The sequence below is a fragment of the Typopeltis vanoorti genome, chromosome 17 (genome assembly GCF_054136105.1).
Source record: "Typopeltis vanoorti isolate ZY-2024b chromosome 17, IOZ_Tvanoo_1.0, whole genome shotgun sequence".
Lineage (NCBI taxonomy): Eukaryota > Metazoa > Arthropoda > Arachnida > Uropygi > Thelyphonidae > Typopeltis > Typopeltis vanoorti.
In genome coordinates, this window is record NC_143565.1 from 71,227,300 (window position 1) to 71,253,649 (window position 26,350).

Here is a 26,350-nt window from a genome sequence, read left to right on the forward strand (position 1 = left end):
GACTCATTGCGGGAGATCCTTCCTAAGAAACACAAAGTCTATCAAGACTCATCATGGGAGTTCCCTCCAGCGATGAGTCTTTTGACTCCATGGAAGCCTGAATATCACTATCATACTACTCCTTAAACTCATTGACCGTTCTTGCTCTTACCACTCTATCAGGCAATGCAGTCCATGGTTCAACCACCCTCCATGCAAAGAAACCACTCCTCACCCTCTTGCTCATAGTTTCCTTTCGTAACTTCCAGAGATAGAACCTTGTCATGACTCCTTCCCATGTGTTCAACCAAGCAAAAGAACTCCCCAGTGTCAATCCTGTAACCACCTCTCAACAGTTTAAAAGTCTCAATCATATCACCTCTCCTTCTTCTATCCACCAAACTCTGCAGTCCACATTTCCTCAGTCGATCCTCATAACTAACATTGTGCAGTCCTGAAACCATCTTTTTTATCTGCCTTTGCACCCTTTCCACAGTTAATTCATCCCCTTCAAATCCTGTGGACCAAACCTGAGAACAATAGCTTAAGTGTGGTCTGATCAGAGTCTTATACAATGGAATAATAACTCTTTTATCTCTGTAGATCAAGATTATATCCCCTAAATTTCAGGTTTCTATCAATCATCGATCCCAGATCTCTTGTCTCCCCTACTTCCTCCAGTATAGCTCCTCCAATAGAGTATGCAGCATCCCATCAATGTGCCCCAAACCTCAAGACCTTACATTTTGCTGCATAAAACTGATACCCCCATTCATTTGCCCATTTGTCTAGCTTATTCAAATTCTCTTGCAGGGCTACCACATCTACACTATTACTAATAACATCATCTGCAAACAACTAAATATCGCCCTGCAATCCACTGACAATGTCATTAATATAAAGGTTAAACAATATAGGTCCTAGTACTGAGCCCTGTGGGACCCCACTTGTAATCCTCTGCCTCCTTGAAACTGCCCCACCATACACACCTCTCTGATACCAATCGGACAGTCAATCCTGAATCCAGTTGACCAACCTGACATCCAGACATGTGCTGCAACTTAAATATCAGCTTATCATGTGGCACCCTGTCAAATACCTTCACTAAGTCCAAGAAAATGGCAGTATATGCCTTTCCCTTGTCTACTGCTCTTGTAACTTTATTATAAAAGGCTAGCATATTGCTAAAACAAGAGCGCCTGCCTCTTCACAAATCCATGTTGACTCTCACAGATAACATTACCCTCATCTGCCCAATGCTGTATACGGTCCCTCACTGATTTCTCCAAGATCTTAAAAACTACTGATGACACACCTACTGGTCTATAATTAGACACTTTCAGTCTGCTACCGCCCTTATGCAATGGCACTATCTTACCTTCCTTCCATTCCCTGGAGGGAAGGTAAAAGGGAAATAAAACTGAATGTGAGAATTACAGAGGTATTTCCCTACTGAGTGTTACTGGTAAGGTTTATGCAAGTATACTTGAGATACGGTTGAGAGGGATTGTGAAAGGGAAGCTTGGTGAAGAACAAACTGGATTCAAGCCAAATAGAGGCTGTCAGGATCAGAATTTCACTTTACAACAAATAGTTGAGAAATCATGGGAATATAACAAAGACCTGTATTTAAGTTTTATAGATCTGGAAAAGGCATATGACAAGGTGCCAAGAGAAAAGTTACTCAAAACACTACAGTTGTATGATGTCAGTGGGGCATTATATCAAGCAATACTTAGTCTTTATTTGAGTTGTAAGTCAGCAGTTAGAATTGAAGGAAGTACAGGAAGATGGTTTAATGTTAAATCTGGTGTCAGACAAGGATGTACATTATCCCCTCTCTTATTCATTATCTATATGGATCACATTATGAAGGAAACATTATGAGTACAACATCACCTGCATAAAGTTAGGAGCTGGCATTAATATTTCCAATTTTGATATTAGGTTTATTGCCACTTTCTTATAATAATATCATGCATATAGGTGATGAATAGTAGTGTAGGTAATGTGCAACATTGTCTCACACCTGATTTAACATCAATCATCTTCCTGTAGTTCCTTCAGTTCTAACTGCTCGCTTAAAATTCAAAAATCATAGCCCCCTCCCCACATCTGTGGGTTCACTATCTGCGGTCAATCCCAGCCTGAAAATATTAAATGGAAAATTTCAGAAATAAACAATTTATAATTACACTGGCAAAGTGGATGCTAGATCCAACATTATTTTAAAGCCAAATGTTTGTAGACTCTATGAAAGTTTCATGAATTGACCTGAGAACTTACTAGAATACAATCCTTGGCATCCCTGAGTTCAAGCTAAGTTTCCTTAGCTTGCACTTGGCGATGCCAAGGATTGCAGCATCTTGCCCAGGACATGAATCACCCCTTTGTCCAGCATAGCCACACTATACCATATACGCTACTCGCCCATTAGTCATTTAGTAGCCATCCAAAAATATTAAATGGAAAATTCCAAAAAAAAATAAACAATTTTCATAAGTTTTAAATTGTGCACTGTTCTGAGTAGTTCTTGTTTATCAGATTGATTATTGCGGTATCACAGTGCTTATGTTCAAGTAATCCTTATTTTATTTAATAATGGCCTCAAAATGCAAGAATAGTGATGTAGGCAATTCAGATTGCCAAAGAGAAGTCGTAAAGTGCTTCATTTTAAGTGAAAAGGTGAAAGTTCTTGACTTCATAAAATAAATAAATAATAATAAAAATCGCATACTGAGGTTGCTAAGATTCCATTCACATTGATAACTTATATTATAGTATGTTGCTTTAATTGTTCTATTTTATTATTAGTTATTGTTGTTAATCTCTTACTATGCTTAATTTATAAATTAAACTTTATCATTGGTATGTATGGGTCTGTGCGGTTAGCCTAATGGCTTTGCGCTTCGCAACCATATGCCTGGGGAAGGAGTGTCCTAGGTTCGATTCCTGTCGCCGACGTGAGGAGCTAAAAGATTTTCCTCAGCCATAGCCAAGTTAGCCGGTCTTGGGCATGGACAGCAGGGTTTTTTCCACCAGTTTATCTGGGGTTTTTCATCGCGCAAGCAGGCAAAGCGGCCCCGTGAACACACAGGGATACAGCCAGGAATACTTATAGGCATAGGGATGACCATCCTATCCTTGTACTTTGGTTACGAAATCCAAGCATGCTTGGAAGGTTGTGGGCCTTAAAGGCCTGTTAAAGCCATTGGGATAGATAGATAGATTGGTATGTATGTATAGGAAAAAACATAGTATATATAGAGTGCGGTACTATGCGCAGTTTCAGGTATCTGCAGGTGGGGGTCTTGGAACATATCCCACCTGCAGATAAGGGAGGCTACTGTATAGACTATACATTGTTCAATATAATACCTATTTACATCATATAATTGGAGTGTTCTGAACAGCTTTTCTCTTGGCACCTTGTCATATGCCTTTCCCAGATCTATAAAACCAAAAGAGATATGCTTGTTGTTATATTCCCAGGATTTCTAAACTATATGACAAGTGAAAATCTCTAATCTTGACAACCTCTGTTAGCTTGAATCCGGCTTGTTTGCATGCTTGCATAAATATTACCTGGAACACTCGGTAAGGAAATTTCTATGTAATTCTTGTATTCATTTTTGTTTTCCTTTTTACAGATGAAACTATGAGACCTCTGTTCCAATCATGTGAAATTTGAACTCCTGGCACAATATTCTGAATTATGTAGTACCCAAAGTAAAACTTTGGTCAATAAATACCTCCATATTTGAGCATTTCTGTTTGAATATCATCTACTCTGGCTGCCTTTACTTTCCACATTTCAGGTTTCTGATGTCTTTTTTTACCTCAAGTACTGATATGTATGTACTCCTAACTGCATTCTTCCTGAATGTTTTCTACTACCATGCTTCTTTCATTTAGTAATTATTCCAGACGTCTAGAATATCTTTATCTTCAGTTTTCGTTGTCTTACCTTTATCATTGCTGCTTCCTTTTACAGTACTCTTTCCTCAATTTCTAACCCTTTTCAATAGTCTCCAGAATATTTTGCACCCTTCTTGCACTCACCATCCTACACATATAGAGAGAAAAACAGAAAAGGGAGAGAGAAAAAAACTGAAAAGAAGTAATAACAGAGTAACATCTATGGCAGTCATCACTGTTTACTTACCTACTACTCTGACTTAACTGAAGCAGCCCGCTGTCACTTTCTCCTTCTCCATCTTCATCCATTCCATCACTTTCATCAAACTCATCATCAAGGTCATCATCATCATCTTCATCATCATAATCTTCACCATCTGAAAACTGCTGATGCTTGCGTTCCAGTTGTTCCTAGTTAAAAACAGTAAATAAAAAGAAATGGATAAGACTACGAGAAAAAAAGAAAAAAGATTTAATTTGATCATGCCCTGATTGGTATAAAATAAAACTGACACACACGAACACATTATTCCACACTTAATAACTATGTACATTCTACAGTAGGTTGCTGAATGGTTAATGCATCCATTCTTCAACCAACAAGCTGCATTTTCGAATCCAGCTGTGGATATGGATGTTTTTGATTGTCTTCAGGTGAGAAAATTAATTTCATCTTCCAGTGTAAGATAACAGTCCCATTTATCTTACCGCCCCAATCCCTGGATGCTTCAAGTGGCTTGCAAAAGATTCATATTTAGTCTCTTTAACAAGATTTAACACCATGTAAAAAAAATAAAAAAACAATCAATAAAATAAAATAAAAATAAGTTTTTAGCCTACCCTGTTTTCAGTTTTCATGGGTAAGAATCACACTAAGAATTCCTCTACTTCTTCACTGAAATAGGCAAAAACAAATTTCCAAATATCTCCTTTTCTATGATCTCTTTTTTGTACATTTTGAAGAGTGTTGCACCTACTTTAGACTTCATCTCAGTAACACCAGTTATGTGAACATGATGTTTTAGAAATTTCTTACTAGTTCCACTTATTTTTTCAGTGATGCTTCTCATGCTGATGATACTTAACTTCAGTTCTGTTGAGAACTGAAGTTAAGTATTGTTCTGGTAGCTGTCTTTTTAGTATTCTTCCAAGTTTGCTGACAGAAACAGTGGGGAAAGATCTTGTTTAAACTGGATAATGCTCCATCCAGCTGGGATATCTGAATGTGTCATGTCACTATAGAGTATACAGTATATTTATAATGGAACTCACCATGAGGAGAAGGTTTAATTATTTATTTAGCATATGGGTAAAAATACAAGAAATTAATGAGCTATGTACAGATTGACAGTTCAGTTAACCAATCAATGGTAATATTTGAGAGTGAGTGCAAGTTCCTGCTCCATGGGAGTGTCGGGGGGGGGGGGGGGGGGGCAGCAGTTATAAGTAACCTGATACAGTGTCTGCACAGTGCCACATGTACAAAAGGGTGACTGTGAAATCCCCCACAGATGTATGGGCACAGCAGCTTTGTCTGGGTCTAAATCTATTTAGCTGGCTCCAGATATGTTGAGGTAGATTGAATCCTAGAGGTTTGACAATTGGATGTGTAAATCGGGTACTTGTTTTTAGTTTGTAGTTCATTCCAGAGTTGTCTCCACCAATCATGTGATCATCTGGAATTTGCACAAGCCAGATAGGAGATTTAGAGGTAATGCAGTGAGCTGGAGATCGGAAAATATCTTGTTGTGTGGGAAGGATGATGTTAGTTCTGATTTTATTTATTTATTTGATGGTAGCTTATCTTCTGAAGCATGGAGGAGTGATGTGAGAAAGGACAGGCAACTATTGATAAGAAATAGACCTTAAGGTATCAGAGATGGTTCTCATTGTTATTTTGAGCTGTGTGTCCACAAGAATGGATTAGATCGTCCAATAGGAGCAATTAATAGATGTGAAAGAACATTTGCAGTTTATGCATGAGAGAGAGAGAGAGAGAGAGAGAGAGAGTCAATACATTTCACAATGGATTTTAGGACAACATTCTTTGTGGATTTTTGGAAGACCACGAGTCATTCCAAAATGAGTGTGTAACTTATTCCAGATATTTTCATCACTGCTAACAACTTCATCAAAGAGCTTATTAAACTGTTTAATCTGTGTTTTAGCTGAGTTGTAACTAATTTCTTGTTAGGGGAGGTATCCTCTAAAAGGCAGTATATCTTCTTCATAACTGCCTTATCCATTACAACAAGAGCTTTTCCTTTATCTGCTTTAAAAATAAATATACATTCTTTTGTTTTAATAAAACCTGTGCACAGAATTCAGTAGTCGATAAATTACATGGAGGTAATCAGCAGTTAGAACTGAAGGAAATACTGGAAGATGCTCTGATGACAAATGAGGTGTAAAACAAGAATGCACATAGTCATCATCTGTATGGATCACATTATGAAAGAAATAAGAACCCACTCTTAGTCATCATCTGTATGGATCACATTATGAAAGAAAGTGGCACTAAACCTGATATTAGAATCAGAGATATCAAACATAACTCTTTGCTTTATGCAGAGATGATGTACTCCTAAACACATCCAGTGCAAGTCTCCAGGATTCTCTAACTAAACTGAATAACAGTTGTTACAAATTTTGCATGAAAACCAGCCATAAAAAGACTAAAACTATGAAAATAAGCAGGAACATAGAAAACTCCAGCTGCATTCTCAATAGAAAACCTTTAGACTGAGTAAAATATTTCAGCTATTTAGACACAGTTTTTAGTGAAGATGCAAATTAAATACATAAATATACAACAGAATAAACAAAGTTCATATGGTGGATAGTCAGCAGAATTAGAGAGAGAAATTAGCCAAAACATTGAACTAGCAGTATACAAAACAGTGCTCAAACCAGTTTTAAGCTATGGATCCAAGAGTTGGGTTAGAAATAAAGCAGATATAAGAGTTCTGAGAAAAATTAGGGGCTTGAACAGATGGCAACAATTTATTAATATTATTATTATTATTGTATGGGCACCTCCATGGAGTCCAAAGACTCATCACAGGAGATCTAAACTATCCACATGATCTATCACCTCTCCTTGAACCCATAAACAGACAAAATGCTAAGAACTGACTCTGGCAACCTATTTCATTCATTAAGAACTCTTCAAGCAAAACATCTAGTCCACATGCCTCTATTAACCACACTTTTATTCAACTTCTAGGGATGACATCTTGTTCTTTCCCCCCCTCTAGCCAAGTGCTAAATAATTTCTCCTGTATTAATCCTTTAAGCAATTTAAATGTTTCTATCATATCCCCTCTGTTTCACCTATCAGCCAACTTCTGCAGTTCCATAAATCCTCAACCTATGTTCCACAGACCACTCACCATCTTGGTTGCTCACCTCTGAATCCTCTTCACCACTTCCTCATCCTCAAGATCTGTACTCGTTAGTGTGTTCTTCAGTAGCATGTAACCTTAGCAATATGTCCTCTAAACTGTAACTTTCTATCAACTACCGCCCCAATCCCTGGCTTCATCTATTTTCTGAAGTACAGCTTGTAATCTACTTATCCCAAAATGTATAACCTTATATTTCTCCATATTAAACTGATACCCATTATCTTTTGACATACTGACAGTCTATTTAAATCATCCTGCAAGCTCTCCACACCTCCTTGATTCACTATTACTCTACCTAATTTTGCATCATCAGCAAACAACTGAATATTTCCTATATCATTTATGCACAAATTGAACAGTAGTGGTCCTAGCAGTGAACCTTGTGGCATACCACTAACTGCAAGCTTTTGCCTGCATTCTGCTCCTCCACATACCACTTTTTGATATCTGTCTGGCAGCCACCCTCTTATCCATATAAGTGTCATATCCATCCCCAATTATTCCAATTTGCATAACAGAGTTCTATGTGGTATTTGGTCATCATAGCCATTTCCTTTATCCAACTCATCTGTCACTTAATTATAAAAAGCTAGTAAATTACTAAGATGGGGGACAACATCTTCACAAAGATGGTGTCCTTCATAGAGCATCATTCTTATCCACCCATTCTTGAATTCCTTTTTGAAAAATTTTGCCATACCACCACTCTTGAGACACTGATTGGCATAGAAGCATATTAGAAGCATCAGGAAGGAACCTGATAGTCTGCATTCAAGAATATGTGAGCAGGGCTAATCTAAAGTTTAGTGTGATTATCATTTTATTTTCCTTGTTTAGAAGATGAATGTCATCATCTGGTGAGAGACCACTATCCTGGCCCTGAAACGGTTTGAAAAAGTTCCATGGTTGGTCTCTTGAACAAGTTTCTAATTTATGTTAAAAAATAAATAAATAAAATTAATAATATGAAAATTATAAAAAAAAAAAATAAATAAAAAAAGTCTTACCTTACTCACAGTATTAATTTACTATAGGTTTACAACCTTTCGTGGGTGGGAGTCAGATAAAAACACAAGGCAAGATAACATATGACTGAGATATCAAGGAAGACATTTTAATTTACCAGCATTATTCTCTCTCTCTCTCTCTCTCATGGGAAAAATTAAATTAAAAAGTAATTGAAACAGTTAAATAAAAAAAGTTTAACAGTTATGGAAAAAAGGCAAATAAAGTCTAAAAACTGGACTCTAGTAATAGATATAGAGATATAAATAAGCATTCATGTAACTTACTTGTTTAGCTAGAGCTGCTTCATCTATCTGTGACTCATCAATGGTAGTTGGCACTGGGACAATTCCAAGTTCCATACATTTCTTATGGTGCGCCTTAGATTTCATGTGCTTGGTGAGGTTACCTTTAGTTTTAAAGGCAAAAGAACAGTGACGGCATTTGTAAGGCCGCAAATCTGTATGAGTTCGAATATGTTTCTTAAGCATGCTAGGTTTCTTACATCGAATTCCACACTCTTCACAGACGTACTTCCCCCTTCCTCTTCCCCTAACATAAGTATAATCTTCATTTGACTTGAATCCTCCTTCAAATATACGAACTCTTTTGGGTGGATGTGGAACATTAGATTCTCCAAGAGATTCTGTACAATCTTCTGGTAATTCTTCAATGCAACTGTTTTTTTCCTGTTTTAGTAATATATTATCATGTATAATATAAACTGTTTGATGGTTAAATAAACAGACAGAAAAGACATTTTAATCCAGTGAAATTATAGCAAAAGTTTTCCTTTTTTTTTGAATTAAGAGAAGAGTTTTACAATAACATTTCAAATTATTAAAGTGAATAACTTCCACATGAATTTCCTATTTAATGATTTTATTAATAAAAAATTCCAATTTATTTTTAATAAATACCACTAAAATTTTAAATAAATGCCCTCGTTAGCATGAAGAAATACAAATTTTAATATTGAGAATATCAAAGAAAAAACAAACTGATCCCTTGTGATTAAAAATTGGAATTCTCAGAGTTCATTCAAAAATATTTTATATCAACTTTTATTTAATAACAGTTTTTCTCCTGGAAACTTGGGTTTTTCATCCTACATACAGACAAATCGGCCATGAGAACACAAAAGTTACATTTTAAAAATCTATTGTTGTTGGTGGTGGGTAGTGGTATTGTGTAGTTGGGGAATTAAGTAGTGAAGATGCTGAGTTGCATGTAATTGGAGGATTAGTAGGGATAGACTGTGAGGGCACTCTACTCTCACCACATACATCTCAGCATGTAGTGGTGTAGAGCAGAGTGCTGTCCCACAATGAGTCCTTGGACTCCTTGGAGGTGCCACGTAATAATAATAAATACTAATAATGAACTTAATATCCCACTATGGGTGTTATATGGGAAGATAGCAGTTCATGTGCCAGGTACCTTTCTGTTCAAAATTCTGATATTTAAATGTCCCTAAATCCAGGGTTCTGATATTTTTACAGCCTCCAAATCCAGGACTACACTAGAAAACCACATAGATCTGGCTGCCTGCCTGATCTCTTAGGACTACCTTTGAATTGGTACCTGCATTCAAGCCTTTCATGGGTCCATTTGTAAAATACCACACCACAAAGTGATCTAATCTTTTAAATTTTTTTTAAAAATAACTGTTTTTTAAAAACACCCACATGCTTTAACCCAGTGGTGTCAAACTGGCAGCCCCCAAATCAGTTTCGTGCGGCCCCCAACGCCTCAAGGAAAGATTTTAAAAAAAGGATGATTGCTTTTTATAAAAAAAACAGAAATACCGTATTTATTCGAATATAACTCACCCTCGCATATGACTCACATCCCTGTACATTGATTTTACTTTATGAAAAAAGAAATTAAAAAGTTTTGCATGTACTGTACGTCGCACACGAAAAGAAAGTTTAACCACGTTCACGTCAGAACAATAACTCGCTCCCCCGTGGTAAACAACATGCCTTCCACAACTGCAATTAGAGACAACTGGTATAAAAACGGCACTAACTAATGGATCACATGTCCCCTCCCACATTAACCATGCTGTTTAGACTTAAGCAAAACCATATGTTTCACCGGCAAACACAGTATCTAACTAAAATCTATTGTTTTTAGTTAGATGTGTGTGACAGCCCCACTAACTCAAACACAAAGTTGCAATAAAATTCGTAAATGTGTTAAAACTAAGACATATAAAGTGAATGTTGTTAAGACAGTTTCGGATATTATGGAATTTGGTTGAAGAGAATTAGCGTTTCAGCTCAAAAATGTCGGCTTGACTTTGTGTTTTGGTAACGCGATCTTTTGTTAATACCGCACCAATCATATCCACATCTTCGTAGGTGTTCTACTAAGACATATAAAGTGAATGCTGTTAAGACAGTTTCGGATATTATGGAATTTGGTTGAAGAGAATTAGCGTTTCAGCTCAAAAATGTCGGCTTGACTTTGTGTTTTGGTAACGCGATCTTTTGTTAATACCGCACCAATCATATCCACATCTTCATAGGTGTTCTATCTCTATTGGCCTATCATTGCTGCCTATTTCACGTTCTGCTTTCACTTCTCAGACATTCGTGAAGGGTGTTCATTACGTATCTAAAATCTTAGATGTACCTAAAATCTTCGTTATAGCTACTTCTACTTCTGAGGCCGGAAGTAGCTATAACAAAGAGGAGATTCTTGGTAATTTATCCCCATTTTCATTTTTTTTTCTGAAAACTTTAGTTTCTAAAAATCCCTGCATCTATCTCACACCATGATTTTTTAGCTTTAATTTTGGGGAAAAAATGCAAGTTATATTCAAGTAAATACGGTATTGGTTTATTCGTTTTCATACGACATTTATAGTTACAATATAGATGCAACGACCTTCTATAATATAATTGCAGTAATAAAAATTTATATCATAATTTCAATGTCAAGTCCGATCCTAATCAATCGTAAACTATATACTTACAATATAGATGCAACAATCTGCTATAATATAATTGCAGTAATAAAAATTTATGTCGCAATTTCAATGTTAGATCCAATCCTAATCAGTCGTAAACTATATTTATGCTTTCATTGTTAATTTACAGCACGCTGCTGGTAGCATACTGAAAAAGTTGAATTCTATTGGCTACCAGCTGTTCATGTGACGTGCAGCATACGCACTCATGGGAATTCAGCTATGAGTTTATAATTGCCTGCTACAGTCAATCAGTGATCTTTGAAGTCAGTGCGCTGATTCAACGACAATCTACCAGTGAGAGAATCCCTTTTATTATTATATTTTATTTTTATTTGCAATAGTATCGTGCACTGGTCTACAGTTTTGTGGGGTTTTATTCAAACATTTTTATAAAAATTGTTAATAATATTAATACTATATTTATTCACCAAGGCAATGTCGTTTTCCAAGCCAACACAACAAGAAAAAGAAAAATTGCTGATGAGAGGAGAAAATTTCAAGAAAAATGGGAATTAAATTACTTCTGCACTGAAACAAATGACAAAATTGTGTGCATTAATTGTAACGAAACAATTAGTGTTGCCAAAGAATAAAATATAAAAAGGCACTACGATAAAATTCACAAAGAATTCACGCTTTGAGGATAAACTGAGAGAAGAAAAATTAAGAAGTATGAAGAATTCACTTCAAAGTCAACAACAAGTATTTTCAAAAATTATGAAAGATAATGAATCAGCAGTGAGAGCCAGTTATGAAATTCGCTATTTATTGGCGAAACATTCCAAACCTTTTAGTGACGGTTCCTTGGTTAAGGAATGTATGATAAAAGCAGGCTGAAAACGTATGTCCCAAAAATGTGCAAGTATTTTGCAGTATTTCTTTGTCCAATAATACTTTGATGAAAGAATAACTGAAATGGCAGATAATCTGCGTGACCAGTTGCAAGAAATATCTGCAAATGTACAGTGCTTTTCAATTGCACTTGACAAAAGTTTCGATATTCACGACATGGCTCAAGTTGCTTTGTTTCTTCAGGCTTGCGACGACAATATGAATATTACTGAAGAGTTCTTGGAAATGATTCCCATTCATGGAACCACTACAGGGGAAGACAATTTTGAAAAATATCAACTTCCTCTGAACAGGCTTGCAGCAGTAACAACTGATGGTGCTCCAGCAATGACAGGCAAAAATAAAGGTTTTGTATCAAGACTTGCAGCAAAGTTAAAGGAAATGTATCCAGACATTCCAAAACTGCAATCTTTCCACTGTATTATTCATCAGCAGGTCCTGTACTCCAAAATGTTTGGAAATGAACAGCGTACTTAAGCCTGTGACAAATACCGTGAACTTCATCCGATCCAGAGGCCTCAATCAGCGCCAGTTTGCACAATTTTTAAAAGACCTGGAGAGTGAATTTGAAGGGCTACCTTATTACACAGAGATTCATTGGTTATCTTGTCATAAGGTTCTAAAAAGCTTTTTTTTTACTTTTAGAGGAGATCAAATTGTTCCTAGAAATGAAAAATCATGATGTTGCATTTTTTAATGATCAGACATGGGTACAAGATCTGGAATTCTTAGTTGATATTACAGGACATTTGAATGATTTAAATGTCAAACTTCAGGGAAAAGATCAGTTAATAACACACATGTATGATGCACTGGCAAGTTTTAGATGTAAGTTAGCTTTGTTTCAAAATCATTTAAAAGAGAATATTCTAAATTACTTTCCTTGGAATTTGGATGGTACACATTCAGCCCACTTAGTTCTTCAAGTTTTCCAGCAAACCCTGACTTTAGGACTCTAAGCAATTATTTCAGCTTTTATGCCACCATCCATACTGTTTTAATTTATATGTATACTTATATGAGTAACTTTTAAGTGAACATGTTGTTCTCCAGCTTTGATATAGTAAGGTAGGTTTTTCCCCCCACCAGAGGTCAGGCCAATAGTTTTAACTGTTGACCAAGTCAATGTAACTTATCATGTAGATTGTAGTGCAGCTTGTTTCTTTGTATAGATGTATATACTCCAGATGATGTTTTGACATTTTGACCTTAATGTGAAGGTCAAAATGCCAAGTGATTATTTTGGTTTATATGAAACTTAAGTTTTATTCTAACAAAGAAGGTATTTCCATAATCATGCAGAATGATTTAAAGAGAATAACAGTTTGGAAAGGGTAATGATCACTTATGCACTTTTGGGATGAAAACATTACATAATATCACAAAATATAATGTTTTTTACATACCATTTTATTTTCGCTCTCTCTCTCTCTCTAACACTAGACTTTATATTGCAAGAAACTGATGTGGCTAGGATTTCGAATAATGGTGGACAGAGAGAATGAGAGAGAGATGAAGTTTAGAGGACATAGTGCAGAAGTCCAGTGGCGTACTCAGGATTTAATCTTTGAGGGGGCCGAGCGCTCAGGATTTAACCTTTGGGGAGGACCGAGTTGAGTAGACGTTTTGCGAATACACACTATACATCGCATACGACCTATAACTGAGCATCTGCAGTGATCGCTAATTCATAAGTAGCACACGACATAAATAAAAAAAATGAATTTTAATTAGGAAAAGATTTTTGGAAATTTTTCTAGTGTTTTTCCTTTTCTTTGGGGGGTGCCCGGGCCCCTTGCCCCCCCCCTCTGGGTGCGCCACTGCAGAAGTCAACAAAATAGCTCAAAGAATTACTTGGAATATTAAGAAACCCACTAGCAAGCAAGAATAAAAACACTATCATTTCTCTTTATAAGACTTTGCTATCACCACACTATGCATAGATTTGGTCAGTGGGTTCAAAGTTTAGTTGTTATATGGAAAAGACGAGATATGATACAAATATATGTACTAAAATAAGTACTAAAACAGAGTACTAAAATAGTGTTGAAGATATTTTTCATCATGCCAGGATAAATTTAGTTGAACAAAAACTATTATATATCTAAAAAGATAACTGGCAGCAGCAGCTATGTGGCAACTCCCTGGATGTCAACAAGATTGGTTGCATTCATTTATTCATTTGGAAGATTGTACTTCTACGATCACCTTCAGCCCAACTGCTAGATATGCTTCTATTTCTAGACACAGAAGATAACTGTCAGAAACTCCAGTTCTCACTTTTTCTCACTAGAATCTTGAATTATTCCACTGTATATTTGATTGTACTGCCTCATTTTTTTGACAAGAATTTTTTTGCTCCAAGAACACTGGCATGAAACAGAATACCAGAAGATGTAATAAATTTTATGCTTATTTAGTCGTAATATGGTATATCATAAGCAGGGCCGGATTTAGACTTGCTGAGGCCCTAAGCTATACAAAACTCAGAAATCCCCTACTGTTTTAAATTACATCAGCTGGTCTCAGAAAAGTTTAAAATATATACACCTTTTTAATATATGAAAATATATTGTCTTTTAATTTTTATGAAAAAAATAATAAAGTATGCATTTACAAAATCACAGAAATAATTAGATAATTAAAGGGTTTTAAAATTGACAAATAAGGCTCAAAAAAAAAAAAAGAAAGAAAATATCTCAGTCACTTTTACAATGCACCAAAATTATTTTAATGTTATATTTTGTATATTTAAAATTATTTAGAAATTATCATCATGATATGTCTGACTTCATTTGAGTGATTTTTCTACGAAAATTTTTTGTCAACTTTTATTTTTTGTTTTTTTATTTGAGGCCCCGGCAGATTGCGAGGCCCTAAGCTGTAGCTTTTTTAGCTTATACGTAAATCCGGCACTGACCATAAGTAAGTCGACACATTGAATATAGTAAGAAAAAAAAAAAGTAACATGGATAAAACTGTGCAAGTGAAATTTATCAATATAAGAATTTGTGAATGCAATACAGATAGGAAGGAAGTTTAAAAAAAAAAAAAAAAACTGGGAAACTTGAAATAAGCTTCAAAATTATATCATTTTTGTACATTTCTCCTTAATGGTATGAATGCATTAATGAATAAAAAAGAAATATTAAACCAGCAATCTGGATGAATACCTCCCACTACTGACTACTACATTATATTTTATTTCTGCATGCATTATCATAACCTCTGATACAGTGAACAAATGTTAAAATTATTTCCCAGCATTATTAAACATGTTTTTACAACTAGACTTTATTATTTTTATTTATTTATTTTTTTTTTTACTGTCAGCACTAAAGCATAAAAATAAATAAATTTATTTTAAAAAAAAATCAACCAAATTAAGGCAGTTTACCAAGGAGCACATTACACTGAACATTAATTTCACCTTATGCAGCTTGTATGTTTCAGATGCCTGCTCTAATAGATTTGAAAAAAAAGTTTTCTTTACAGTGCCTCACATTAAACTTGGATGAAAAAATTTAAATAAAAACACTAAACCATATACAGAATTTGTGAAAAATTCTGTTAAACCTCTAAATACAGTAAAGCATTATACTTATTTGAGGAATGCATTCTCAAAGATATGTGAAAATGAGCAAGGTTGAGCATTTAAGTCACTTTTGTTCGAACTGCCTTGGTGCATCAAATCTAACAATTATGTTATTAGTGAAAATTAGAGGTTAAGGATCTACAAATATATAGTTTGCATTATGTTGATCAAGATGCATTCCATATTTCAAATGCATATGGTAATATCTGGATTTCTTCTTGACCAACACAGGCACTGTAAGCAATAAGCATAACGAAATACTCCATTTTGATAAATATTAAACAGTTCAATGGTAAAACTGAATCACTGAAAGATTCTGTAACTAATTTAAAATGGGAATTAAATTCCCCTCCTTCCCCAATATACTAGTTCATAAATTAAATCAGCCAAATGGTGGCAATAGGATAGATAGCATAGCAAACTCATAAGAATACAGAAGAATACAGCACATGCCCACTTTATGACTGCTCATTTTACAACTCTCTACTTTTTTGCAACTGGTAAATTTTTTTTGTTATGATTATATGAAAATATGAATCTGCAGAAGCAAAGTGATTGGGATGCACATCCTTCTACTTGAGGCTGCTGACTGAGATCACACATACACAACCCAAGAATAAAACATTTTTATTAGTATAAATTACTTCTAATAACTGAATCAGCATGGTGTATTTCTCAACTATTGATTGAGTTTTATATCACAAAATATTGCATACAAATTTGCATTTAAAGGAACTGTCACTATGCCCAGATCACTTCACAGGTGCAGAGTTCCCTCTCTGCACCTGTGAAGTTATGTTTCTTCAGAAATGCAAGGTGGTTTAATAATTTAGCTTTTCTGCATTTGTCTTTTTCTAAGCAACGTACTTTGTGTTTCATCTGTAAATTTAAATTGTTCATATTTGGTGTAAATATATTACAACTAATAACTTTATTTTAATGAGACCATAAGTTTTTTAATAAAGATCATACAAATAGCCAACTAATTTTGCTAGCTTCTGACTAGCTTTATCAAGGCTGTAACTGTGCTAATACAAATGCAAAATATTAAATGAATACAGAAACGTTAGTAACTGTCAAGCAGCTCCATTTGATATTTCATGTGGTGTAGCGTGCATGCGTTCAGATGCTTCAGTCAGTATCAAGTACATGACTACGCGTCACATGGTTATTTGCTAATTGTAGTTCTGTTGAGCTGATAGAAGAGATGAGGTTTTTTCATATATCTTTAAGGATAATACCCTGATTTCTATTTAAATTATTGCCTGTGCGTAGTACTACTGCTGCTTCTTTGAAAGTTCAGTGTCTATAGTCATCTTCAATGTAAGGCATAGAGCTGTTTTTCCAGTCTATAACGTGGTTGGAAGTTGAAAAATGATGAGCTAAACCTGACGTAATGATTCTGTTGTGATTGACATCCTCCATATGTTCTTTCTGTCTTATTTAAAGACTTCTAGAAGTCTGTCCAATATAAGAAAGGCCACACGTGCATGGAATTTCATACTCCTCGATATTTAAAAAATGGGACCTTATCTTTAGGTGAACTTAAGATTTGTCTGATCATGGTAGTTGGTTTTGAAACCACTCTGATGTTATGATCCTTTAACATTCTTGCTAATTTCTTGGACACTGTACTCACATATGGTACGACTGCTGTGGACACATGTTGGGGCAGCGTTTCACGTTCTTGAAGGTTATTTTTAAACAGGAATTTCTTTAAAATGTTTGTAGGGTAACCATTAAGAGATAGAGTATTTGCGATTTGAGCCAGTTCTAACTGTACATCTTCTTCTTTTGAAATAAACTTTTGGGCTCTGTTGCATAGCATGTGTATTATACTCTGTTTCTATGACTTATGATGGTTTGACAAATAATGTAGATATCTTCCTGTATCTGTGGGTTTCTTGTAGATAGAAAGTTGGAAATTATTATAGTGTTTCTTAAACAGTATGTCCAGAAAGGGTAGTTCTTTGTTCTTTTCAAGTTCCATAGTAAATTTGATCTTATTGTGTAGTGAGTTGATTTTATTACACCAGGAGGTTTTCCATATTATGTTTCCAAAGGATGAAGATGTCATCCACGTATCCCCACCAAATGGAAGGTTTGGGAGAAATGTTAGAGAAAATATCATTTTCAAATTTTTCCATAAACAGGTCTGCATATGGTGGTGATAAGGAGCTGTCCATGGCTAGTCCTTCTAATTGTTGGTATACTATGTCATTAACTTTGAAGAAATTGGATTTGAGACAATGATGAAACTAAACCAACTACCATGATCAGACAAATCTTAAGTTCACCTAAAGATATGGTTCCATTTTTTAAATATCGAGGAGTGTATGAAATTCCATGCATGTGTGGCCTTTCTTATATTGAACAGACTTCTAGAAGTCTTGAAATAAGACAGAAAGAACACATGGGGGATATCAATCACAACAGAATCATTACATCAGGTTTAGTTCATCATTTTTCAACTTCCAACCACGTTATAGACTGAAAAAACAGCTCTATGCCTTACATTGAAGATGACTATAGACACCGACCTTTCAAAGAAGCAGCAGTAGTACTATGCACAGGCAATAATTTAAATAGAAATCAGGATATTATCCTTAAAGATATATGAAAAAACCTCATCTCTTCTCTCAGCTCAACAGAACTACAATTAGCGAATAACCATGTCACATGGTTATTCGCTAATTGTAGTCATGTACTTGATACTGACTGAAGCATTCGAACAAGTGAACGCTACCCCACATGAAATATCAAATGAAGCTGCTTGACAGTTACTAATGTTTCTGTATTCATTTAATATTTTGCATTTGTATTAGCACAGTTACAGCCTTGAGAAAGCTGGTCAGAAGCTAGCGAAACTAGTTGGCTATTTGTATGATCTTTATTAAAAAACTTATGGTCTCATTAAAATAAAGTTATTAGTTGTAATATATTTAGACCAAATATGAACAATTTAAATTTACAGATGAAACACAAAGTACGTTGCTTAGAAAAAAAAGACAAATGCAGAAAAGCTAAATTATTAAAATACCTTGCATTTCTGAAGAGATGTAGAGATTTTGCTATAATCCCAAAGTTCTTATCCGTAAAGGACATACCCAATCTAAAAAAGCCAAAACGATCTACTACAAGACTTCATTAGCGCTATTAAGAGAAAGGATCCATCACATCAGGTATACTTATATATATATAAGTATAGGTATACTTATATATAATATAGTATAATATAAATAGATAATAATATAATAATATATATGTATATATAATATAGTATGCTGATTCCACAGAGGTCTGTTAATAATAATAATAATAATAATAATAATAATAAGTTACTGTGTTTAATAATCACAATAAAAATCTTTCAAAGACATAGAAATCGTTAAATAATAATAAAAAGAAAGAAAAAAGAATTCATACTTACTACAACTATACTTTCAGATTCTGAGTTGGAGCACTCCAGAGTAGTAACAATAATATTAGTGTTCATATTTTCTTGTTCTTCATTACTGGAAGACACTGTAGGAGCTGTTTCTGATCTAGAAAACTGAGGTGAGGTAGGTAAAGAAGAGGATTCTTCTTCTGTTACCTACATAAAATAAACAGGTATGAGAAAATTGCATAAAAAGTTCAATTAAGATCTGCAATTTACTTAAAGGATTTTATGAAAAAGTGATTATTGGTTGTTGTTATATAACTCTGGTATATAACTGATATATTGCTTCTGTTTACATCAAAGATAAATGAATGTTTTTAACATGCTGCTAAATAATACTATGCCAGTTGTTTGTGATTCTAAGCAATTAAAATTATTATTAAATAATAAACTAATTTAATAATAATTTTAACTATTCAGCATGTATATCAATGTGTTTCATTAAAGTAAACAGTACTATTAAGGAATGTGTGAGCATATGGATATTAGATTACAAAGCCACCTGTGGCAAAGGAGAAAAAAACAACAAATGAAATTAATTTTCTCCTCAAGTATGTAAGTAGTACTTACTTTAGTCTGGTCAAAGCTAAGGATTATTAAAGCTGGTTGCAGTAGACAGTCTGCAAAAACTGAAAAACTAGTCATGAAAGGTGTTTCAAATGCAAACTTTGTTTGCCTCACTTGGATAAAGGAAAAAACAAAAATATAATTTCTTGGCAAGTGAAAAACCTTTCTACTCTGTTCTTATTTAAAGTAATTATGTTTTATTCTCTTCCATCCTCTCTTCTCCCTCCATCCATGTACTCAATTGGCATTCTAAATTCAGTAGTATGCAACATAACAGTGTGTTCACTGAATATCTCACATGCCTGGAACTATTCTTGTTCCAGTCTCCAGCAACCATTCTTTCATATGCAATTTTTTTTTTTTTTTTAAATGGCCACATAAGTAAATAATTCCATTGGATTTTGTTTGGCTTGCTCTACTAACATTCTTGTTTACATCTCTAACATCATCAAGATCTACACAGAGTCTCATACAGAGGTATCAGAATTTTTCCTCCCAGAAACTCAACTTTTTCATCCCACAAAATAGGCAAACCATCATGTTTATATAAACAGATAGAAGGTACTTCCAAGGCCAATTTCATATGGAGCATTTTGAAAAACATACTATTTATATGGTCAAACTTCTATTTGGTTAAGATATAATATTGTTATTATTATTTTGGTAATCTCCATGGAGTCAATAGACTTATTGTGGGAGGTTATTCAACCAACAACATAATGAACTTTGAAGTTCTTTACACTACTTGCAATTACAATGCACTCCGGCAATGTATTTCACTAACTAACAACTCTCTATGTAAAAAATTTATGCCAATATCCTTCTTCACCACATCTTTATACAACTTCCAGGTATGGCCTCTTATCCTTCCTATCTTAACACCCACTCTTTTTATAATTTCTTCTGTATTAATCTGATAAAACCCCTTAACTAAATTGAAGGTCTCTACCATATCTTCTCTTTTCCTCCTCTCCACCAACCTCTGCAATACACATTCCCTCAAATGCTCTTCATAACCAACACTCCAGAGTCCTGATATCACTTTGGTCATTCGTCTTTGGACCATCTCTAATGTTTCCACAATACAATGAAAGCTAGATGACCAAACTTGAGCACAATAGTCCATACGTGATCTGACCAATGCTTTATATAGAGGCATCACCACCACCTCCTCCTTATCTTTACATGTAAATGTACTTTTTATTATAGCAGCAATATGATATGCAGTCCTTGCAACACTTGTGATGTGCCCTCAGAACTTCAGTCCACTGTCTACCATCACTGCAAGGTCCCAAATCCCATGTACTTCCTAAAGTACAACTCAATCAATACAGTACACAGCCTTATATCTCTGTATACCTAAGTGTAACATCTTGCATTTATTAACATTAAAATTGCAATCCCCACTCATTTGTCCAAGCTAAAACTCTATTTATATCTTCCTGTAGAGAATTAATATCAGCATTATTCCTGATAATTCTACCTAACTTTGCATCATCAGGAAATATTTGAAGATCCCCAGTCAATCCACATGAAATATCATTAACAAATAAGTTAAACAGGGGGCTCAAGAACTGAACCCTGAAGAATGAAACTGGTCACCTTCCTTTTCTGAGGCATTGCTCCATTACATACAACTTACTTAATAACTTAAGGAAATTGCAACGTACAATAGAATATACATTAAAATGAATTTTAATACAATTCCAATATTTCAGCAACGTCACCTTCCAAACCACGTCGCCAACGATATTAGACTGGATGTGGCTTGTGTTCTGACCAAAGTAAAATCACCAAAAACCAACATGTCCAATAAGGAATTCAAAGCTCTGCAAGAATTAAAGAAAAACAAGGAAATAATAATCATCAAAGTGGATAAAAGGAACACCACAGTATTGCTTAACCAAATGGATTGCACAGGTAAGCTTAATGCTCTATTGTTAGATCGGGCTACTTACCTCCCTATCGGGGTGTATTCCTAGCTCGCCTCCACGTGGTGCACCCTGGGTAATGCTAAATGAGCTAGAGCGACTACTGGCAGCCAGACCTATCTTAACGATCTCCTGGCTATGGACAGATGAAATTACAAGCTATGCAATCACTAAACGGTCCTTTTCAGGACCACAAGAAAAGAAGAGAAGAAAAGAAAACTAGGTGCTAATTCCGGATTTGCCAACTCAACTTTGAAGGAATCAGCTTTGCGAAAAGTCAATATCTCTCAAAAATCCTTCGCGAAAATGATATAGACATAGCTGTCATTCAAGAGATGCACACATCTAATGAACAACAATTGAAATCTAGTAAGGAAAAATTACAGAGTACGATATACTAGGAGCTACACATCACCAAGCTCATGGCTGTGCAACTTATGCATGCAATAATATAGAGAATGCCCACTTAATATCAGCAAATATTAATCAGAATATACACACTATCATAACCAAAATTGAAGATCTCACAGTGATTAATATCTATAAGCCTCCCCTGGTAGAATGGCCACCTGAAGTAATTCCCATATTTTCACATTCTACTATTTACATAGGAGATTTTAACAGCCATCATACCATGTGGAATTACAATAATGATGAAAATGGTGAAGCATTAACAAACTGGGCTGAGCAAAACAATCTTAGCTTAATATTTAATGCAAAGGACAAAGTAACCTTTAAGGCTGCAGCATGGAAGAGGGAATACAACTCAGACCTCTGCTTTGTTACCCAAAATTTGCAAAATCAACCAATAAACACAACAAGACAAGTCCTTGAAGATTTTCCACACAGCCAACATCGCCCAGTATTGGTAGAAGTAGGAATACAAATACCAATAATATGGTCTATTCCACGACCAAGATGGAATTTTAGAAAAGCGAACTGGCAGGATTTTTCACAAGAACTGGATAAAATAGTAAGATGGGTACCTCCTGTGAGTGAAAATTACAACAGATTTATTGGAGCAGTCATATCAACAGCGAAGAAGTATATTCCAAGGGATTTCCAAAAGGAATACATACCTGGCTGGAATAAAGACTGCAAAGAGCTATACTAGGTCTACTTAGAATCTGGTGACTTTGACATAGATGACGAATTGCACCAGAAGCTTGATAATGAGCACAGAGAAAAATGGATAAAAACTACAAATTTCTACTTGATTTTTTAAAGTTAGACTTTAAAAAATCAAGTAGAAAAGCATGGAGCCTATTAAAGAAATTAGGTGGAAGTAACCCAATCACTCGTAAAGATCCTTTGGTGACTCCATATCAAATTGCCTGTTGAATACCCTCGCTGTCTAGAGCCCCTCGAGATCATCAACACACATGGGAAGTTAACCGAACACTCAAAAACTTACGACAAAGTGTAGATGGCAGTTCCCAATTTTCAAGAGAATTTATCACAGAAGAAATAACTGAGGCCTTGAAGGAGGTGAAAACTGGCAAAGCACCAGGCTTTGATGGTGTTCACCCTGAATTCTTGGTAAACTGTGGAAAAAATGCTCGTCAATGGCTATCAAGATTCTTTTCTCACATTTTAAGGACCGGAAACCTTCCAACAGCCTTTAAGAGAACCAAAATAATAGCCATATTAAAACCCAACAAGCCTCAAAATCAAGTAGAGAGCTATTGTCCAGTTGCACTCCTCAGTTGCTGTTATAAGCTCCTCGAGAGACTCCTCCTTAACAGAATTGGGCCAAAAATATCTGAAGTTATCCCTGTTGAGCAAGCAGGCTTTAGTACTCAACGTAGTTGCATGGACCAAGTACTAAGCCTTACTACACATATTGAAGCAGGCTTCCAAAGATGTTTCAAAACCTCTGTTGTGTTTGTTGACCTTACTGCTGCATACGACACGGTATGGAAAGCGGGGATGCTATACAAGCTGATACAAGTCATACCATGCCAATCCATCATAAGACTTATTGGTAACATGCTTTCTGACAGGTTCGTCCATGTGGTACTGGGAAATAAAATGAGCACACTGAGAAAGCTGAACAATGGGCTCCCACAGGGCTCAGTATTAGCACCAATTTTATTCAACTTATATATATCTGATCTATCGACAACTAGGTCAAAAAAATGTGCTTATGCTGATGACATAGCCCTTGCCATCCAACACAAGAGCATTGAAGTAACAGAAGATATTCTCACAAATGACCTTAGAACCATTGGGGAATACTTTCATAAATGGAGACTAACACCAAACCTCAATAAGACCGAGGTTAGCTCTTTTCACCTAAACACCAAATTGGCAAATAGGAAACTTCAGGTCATTTTTAACAACACAATGCTGCAGCACTAAGATTTTCCTAAATATCTGGGTGTTACCCTGGAGAGTCTCTCTTTAAAGATCAGAACCCGTAATAACATCATACAAAAACTGTGTGGTTCTACATGGGGTTCTTCTGCTATTACACTGCAATACTCCACACTGGCCTTAGTCTACTCTGCGGCAGAATAATGTTCACCAGTATGGCCAAACAGTCCTCACATCAAGAAAATCAACAATGAGGCTGCAACAACAAATGCAGCGATGAGGACAATAACAGGTTGTGTCAAATCCACCCCCCTCTACTGAATTCCAACTTTGAGCAATATTGCACCACCAAACTTACGCAGACAAAATGATCTAGTAAAAGAATACAAAAAAATAAACAGCAATCCCCTGTTGCCAATACATGAAGACTTCCCATATATAAACATGAATCGCCTTAAATCCCGACTGTCTCCACTAATACTGGAGAACCAAAATCTGAAAGGGATTGAGCTTCCACGTCACCTATGGAAAAGCCTAAATAGGATATGCACAGGACATGGTATCTGTGCAGATAACTTATACAAGCGGGAAAGATCACCTACACCCCAATGTGACTGTGGGGCCATAAATCAAACCATCCGGCACATTGTGGAGAACTGTAGCATAAGAGCCTACCCTGGTGACCTGAGAGACTTTTTAGAGGCTGATCCTTCAGCTCTTGATTGGCTATCTGAACTAGACTCAAAATTTTAGATTTTTTTTTTTTTAACCTGATATTTGTTTATGTGCATTACTTGTTTCATTTTTATTGTCTTCACAAATATGTATTTATATATTCTGATGTCATGTGTCTTTATTATGCCATATGCTAAATAAATAAATAAACCTCCCTATTGAGTGTTGAAAGTTTATTTTTCACTTGGTTAGAATATAATAAATTTAGTTTAATCCTTTATCCAAGTGTGAGCAAACAAAGTTTGCGCCTGAAGGTATCTTCAGGACTGGGGTAAGGTGGTGCAACATCAGGGCGACTCCTTGCAAAGGTGGAGCAAGATACTATCACTCCTATCTCAGTATCTCCCATAATGTAAAACACATCTCCTTGCGGATATGTCTAATGCTATGCATTAAGGCGAGGGCCACTACCCAGACTAGTTTCAACTTTTATTGAGGTCTCTTCAGTGGGAGCCAGGCCCAAGTGGAGATACCAGCCAGAAGCATTAGCAAGGTCATCTCCCCCTATAGGAGTTGCCAAATGGTGTGCCACCTTTTTATTAAATTACTCTGGATTTAGAGAAAGATGTTGAAAGTTTATTTTTCACTTGGTTAGAATATAATAAATTTAGTTTAATCCTTTATCCAAGTGTGAGCAAACAAAGTTTGTGCCTGAAAGTATCTTCAGGACTGGGGTAAGGTGGTGCAACACCAGGGCGACTCCTTGCAAAGGTTAATAAAAAGGTGGCACACCATTTGGCAACTCTTATAGGTGGAGATGACCTTGCTAATGCTTCTGGCTGGTATCTCCGCTTGGGCCTGGCTCCCACTGAAGAGACCTCAATAAAGGTCGAAACTAGTCTGGGTAGTGGTCCTCCCCTTAATGCATAGCATTAGACATATCTGCAAGGAGATGTGTTTTGCATTATGGGAGATACTGAGATAGGAGTGATAGTAGCTTGCTCCACCTTTGCAAGGAGTCACCCTCGTGTTGCACCACCTTACCCCAGTCCTGAAGATACTTTCAGGCGCAAACTTTGTTTGCTCACACTTGGATAAAGGATTAAACTATACTCCCTATCAAGTACAACCCCACCAACTCACAAATTAGAAAACTCCACAGGCTCCTTAAGAAGGTCACTTCTTGGCCTGTAGAAGTCACTAACAAATTAAAACTCCATAGCCCCCCCACCCCGTATATATGGACTCCCAAAAATACATAAAGAAAATGTGCCATGAATGATATAATCACGTAATCACAAGAAAGATATTTATTTAACCAAATATTTCGGTCTGGAAATAAAATAAATATCTTTCTTGTGATTACGTGATTATATCATTCAGTCTTATGTCGCAAGTATCCTTAAAACAACAAAATGTGCCATTACGTCCCATAGTGGATGGCATTGATTCTCCCACACACAAACTAGCTAAACATTTGGCCAAAGTTCTCACACACTATACTGGCAACACACCTTTACACATAAAAAACTCAGCCCACTTCAAAGCCAGCATAGAAAAACCTTACACTCCAACACACTGACTTAATGGTCAGTTTTGACGTCTCCTCCTTATTCACAAATGTCCCACTCAAAGAATCCTTAGAGCTAATCCAAGATAAATTTCCTCCCAATATAACAGTCC

At 35.5% G+C, this 26,350-nt stretch overlaps 1 protein-coding gene across 1 annotated transcript in view; it reads right to left on the reverse strand.

The window, feature by feature from the left end:
* The window catches only part of shn (zinc finger protein schnurri), a 148,673-nt gene that overhangs the window by 83,956 nt on the left and 38,367 nt on the right, over positions 1-26,350 (reverse strand). The window contains exons 2-4 of the mRNA XM_090406935.1: positions 19,167-19,331; positions 8,597-8,998; positions 4,145-4,308 (exon numbers count right to left, since the gene is read on the reverse strand). Of these exons, the coding sequence (XP_090263061.1) occupies positions 4,145-4,308; positions 8,597-8,998; positions 19,167-19,331 (731 nt within the window). The remainder of the gene's footprint in view (positions 1-4,144; positions 4,309-8,596; positions 8,999-19,166; positions 19,332-26,350) is intronic.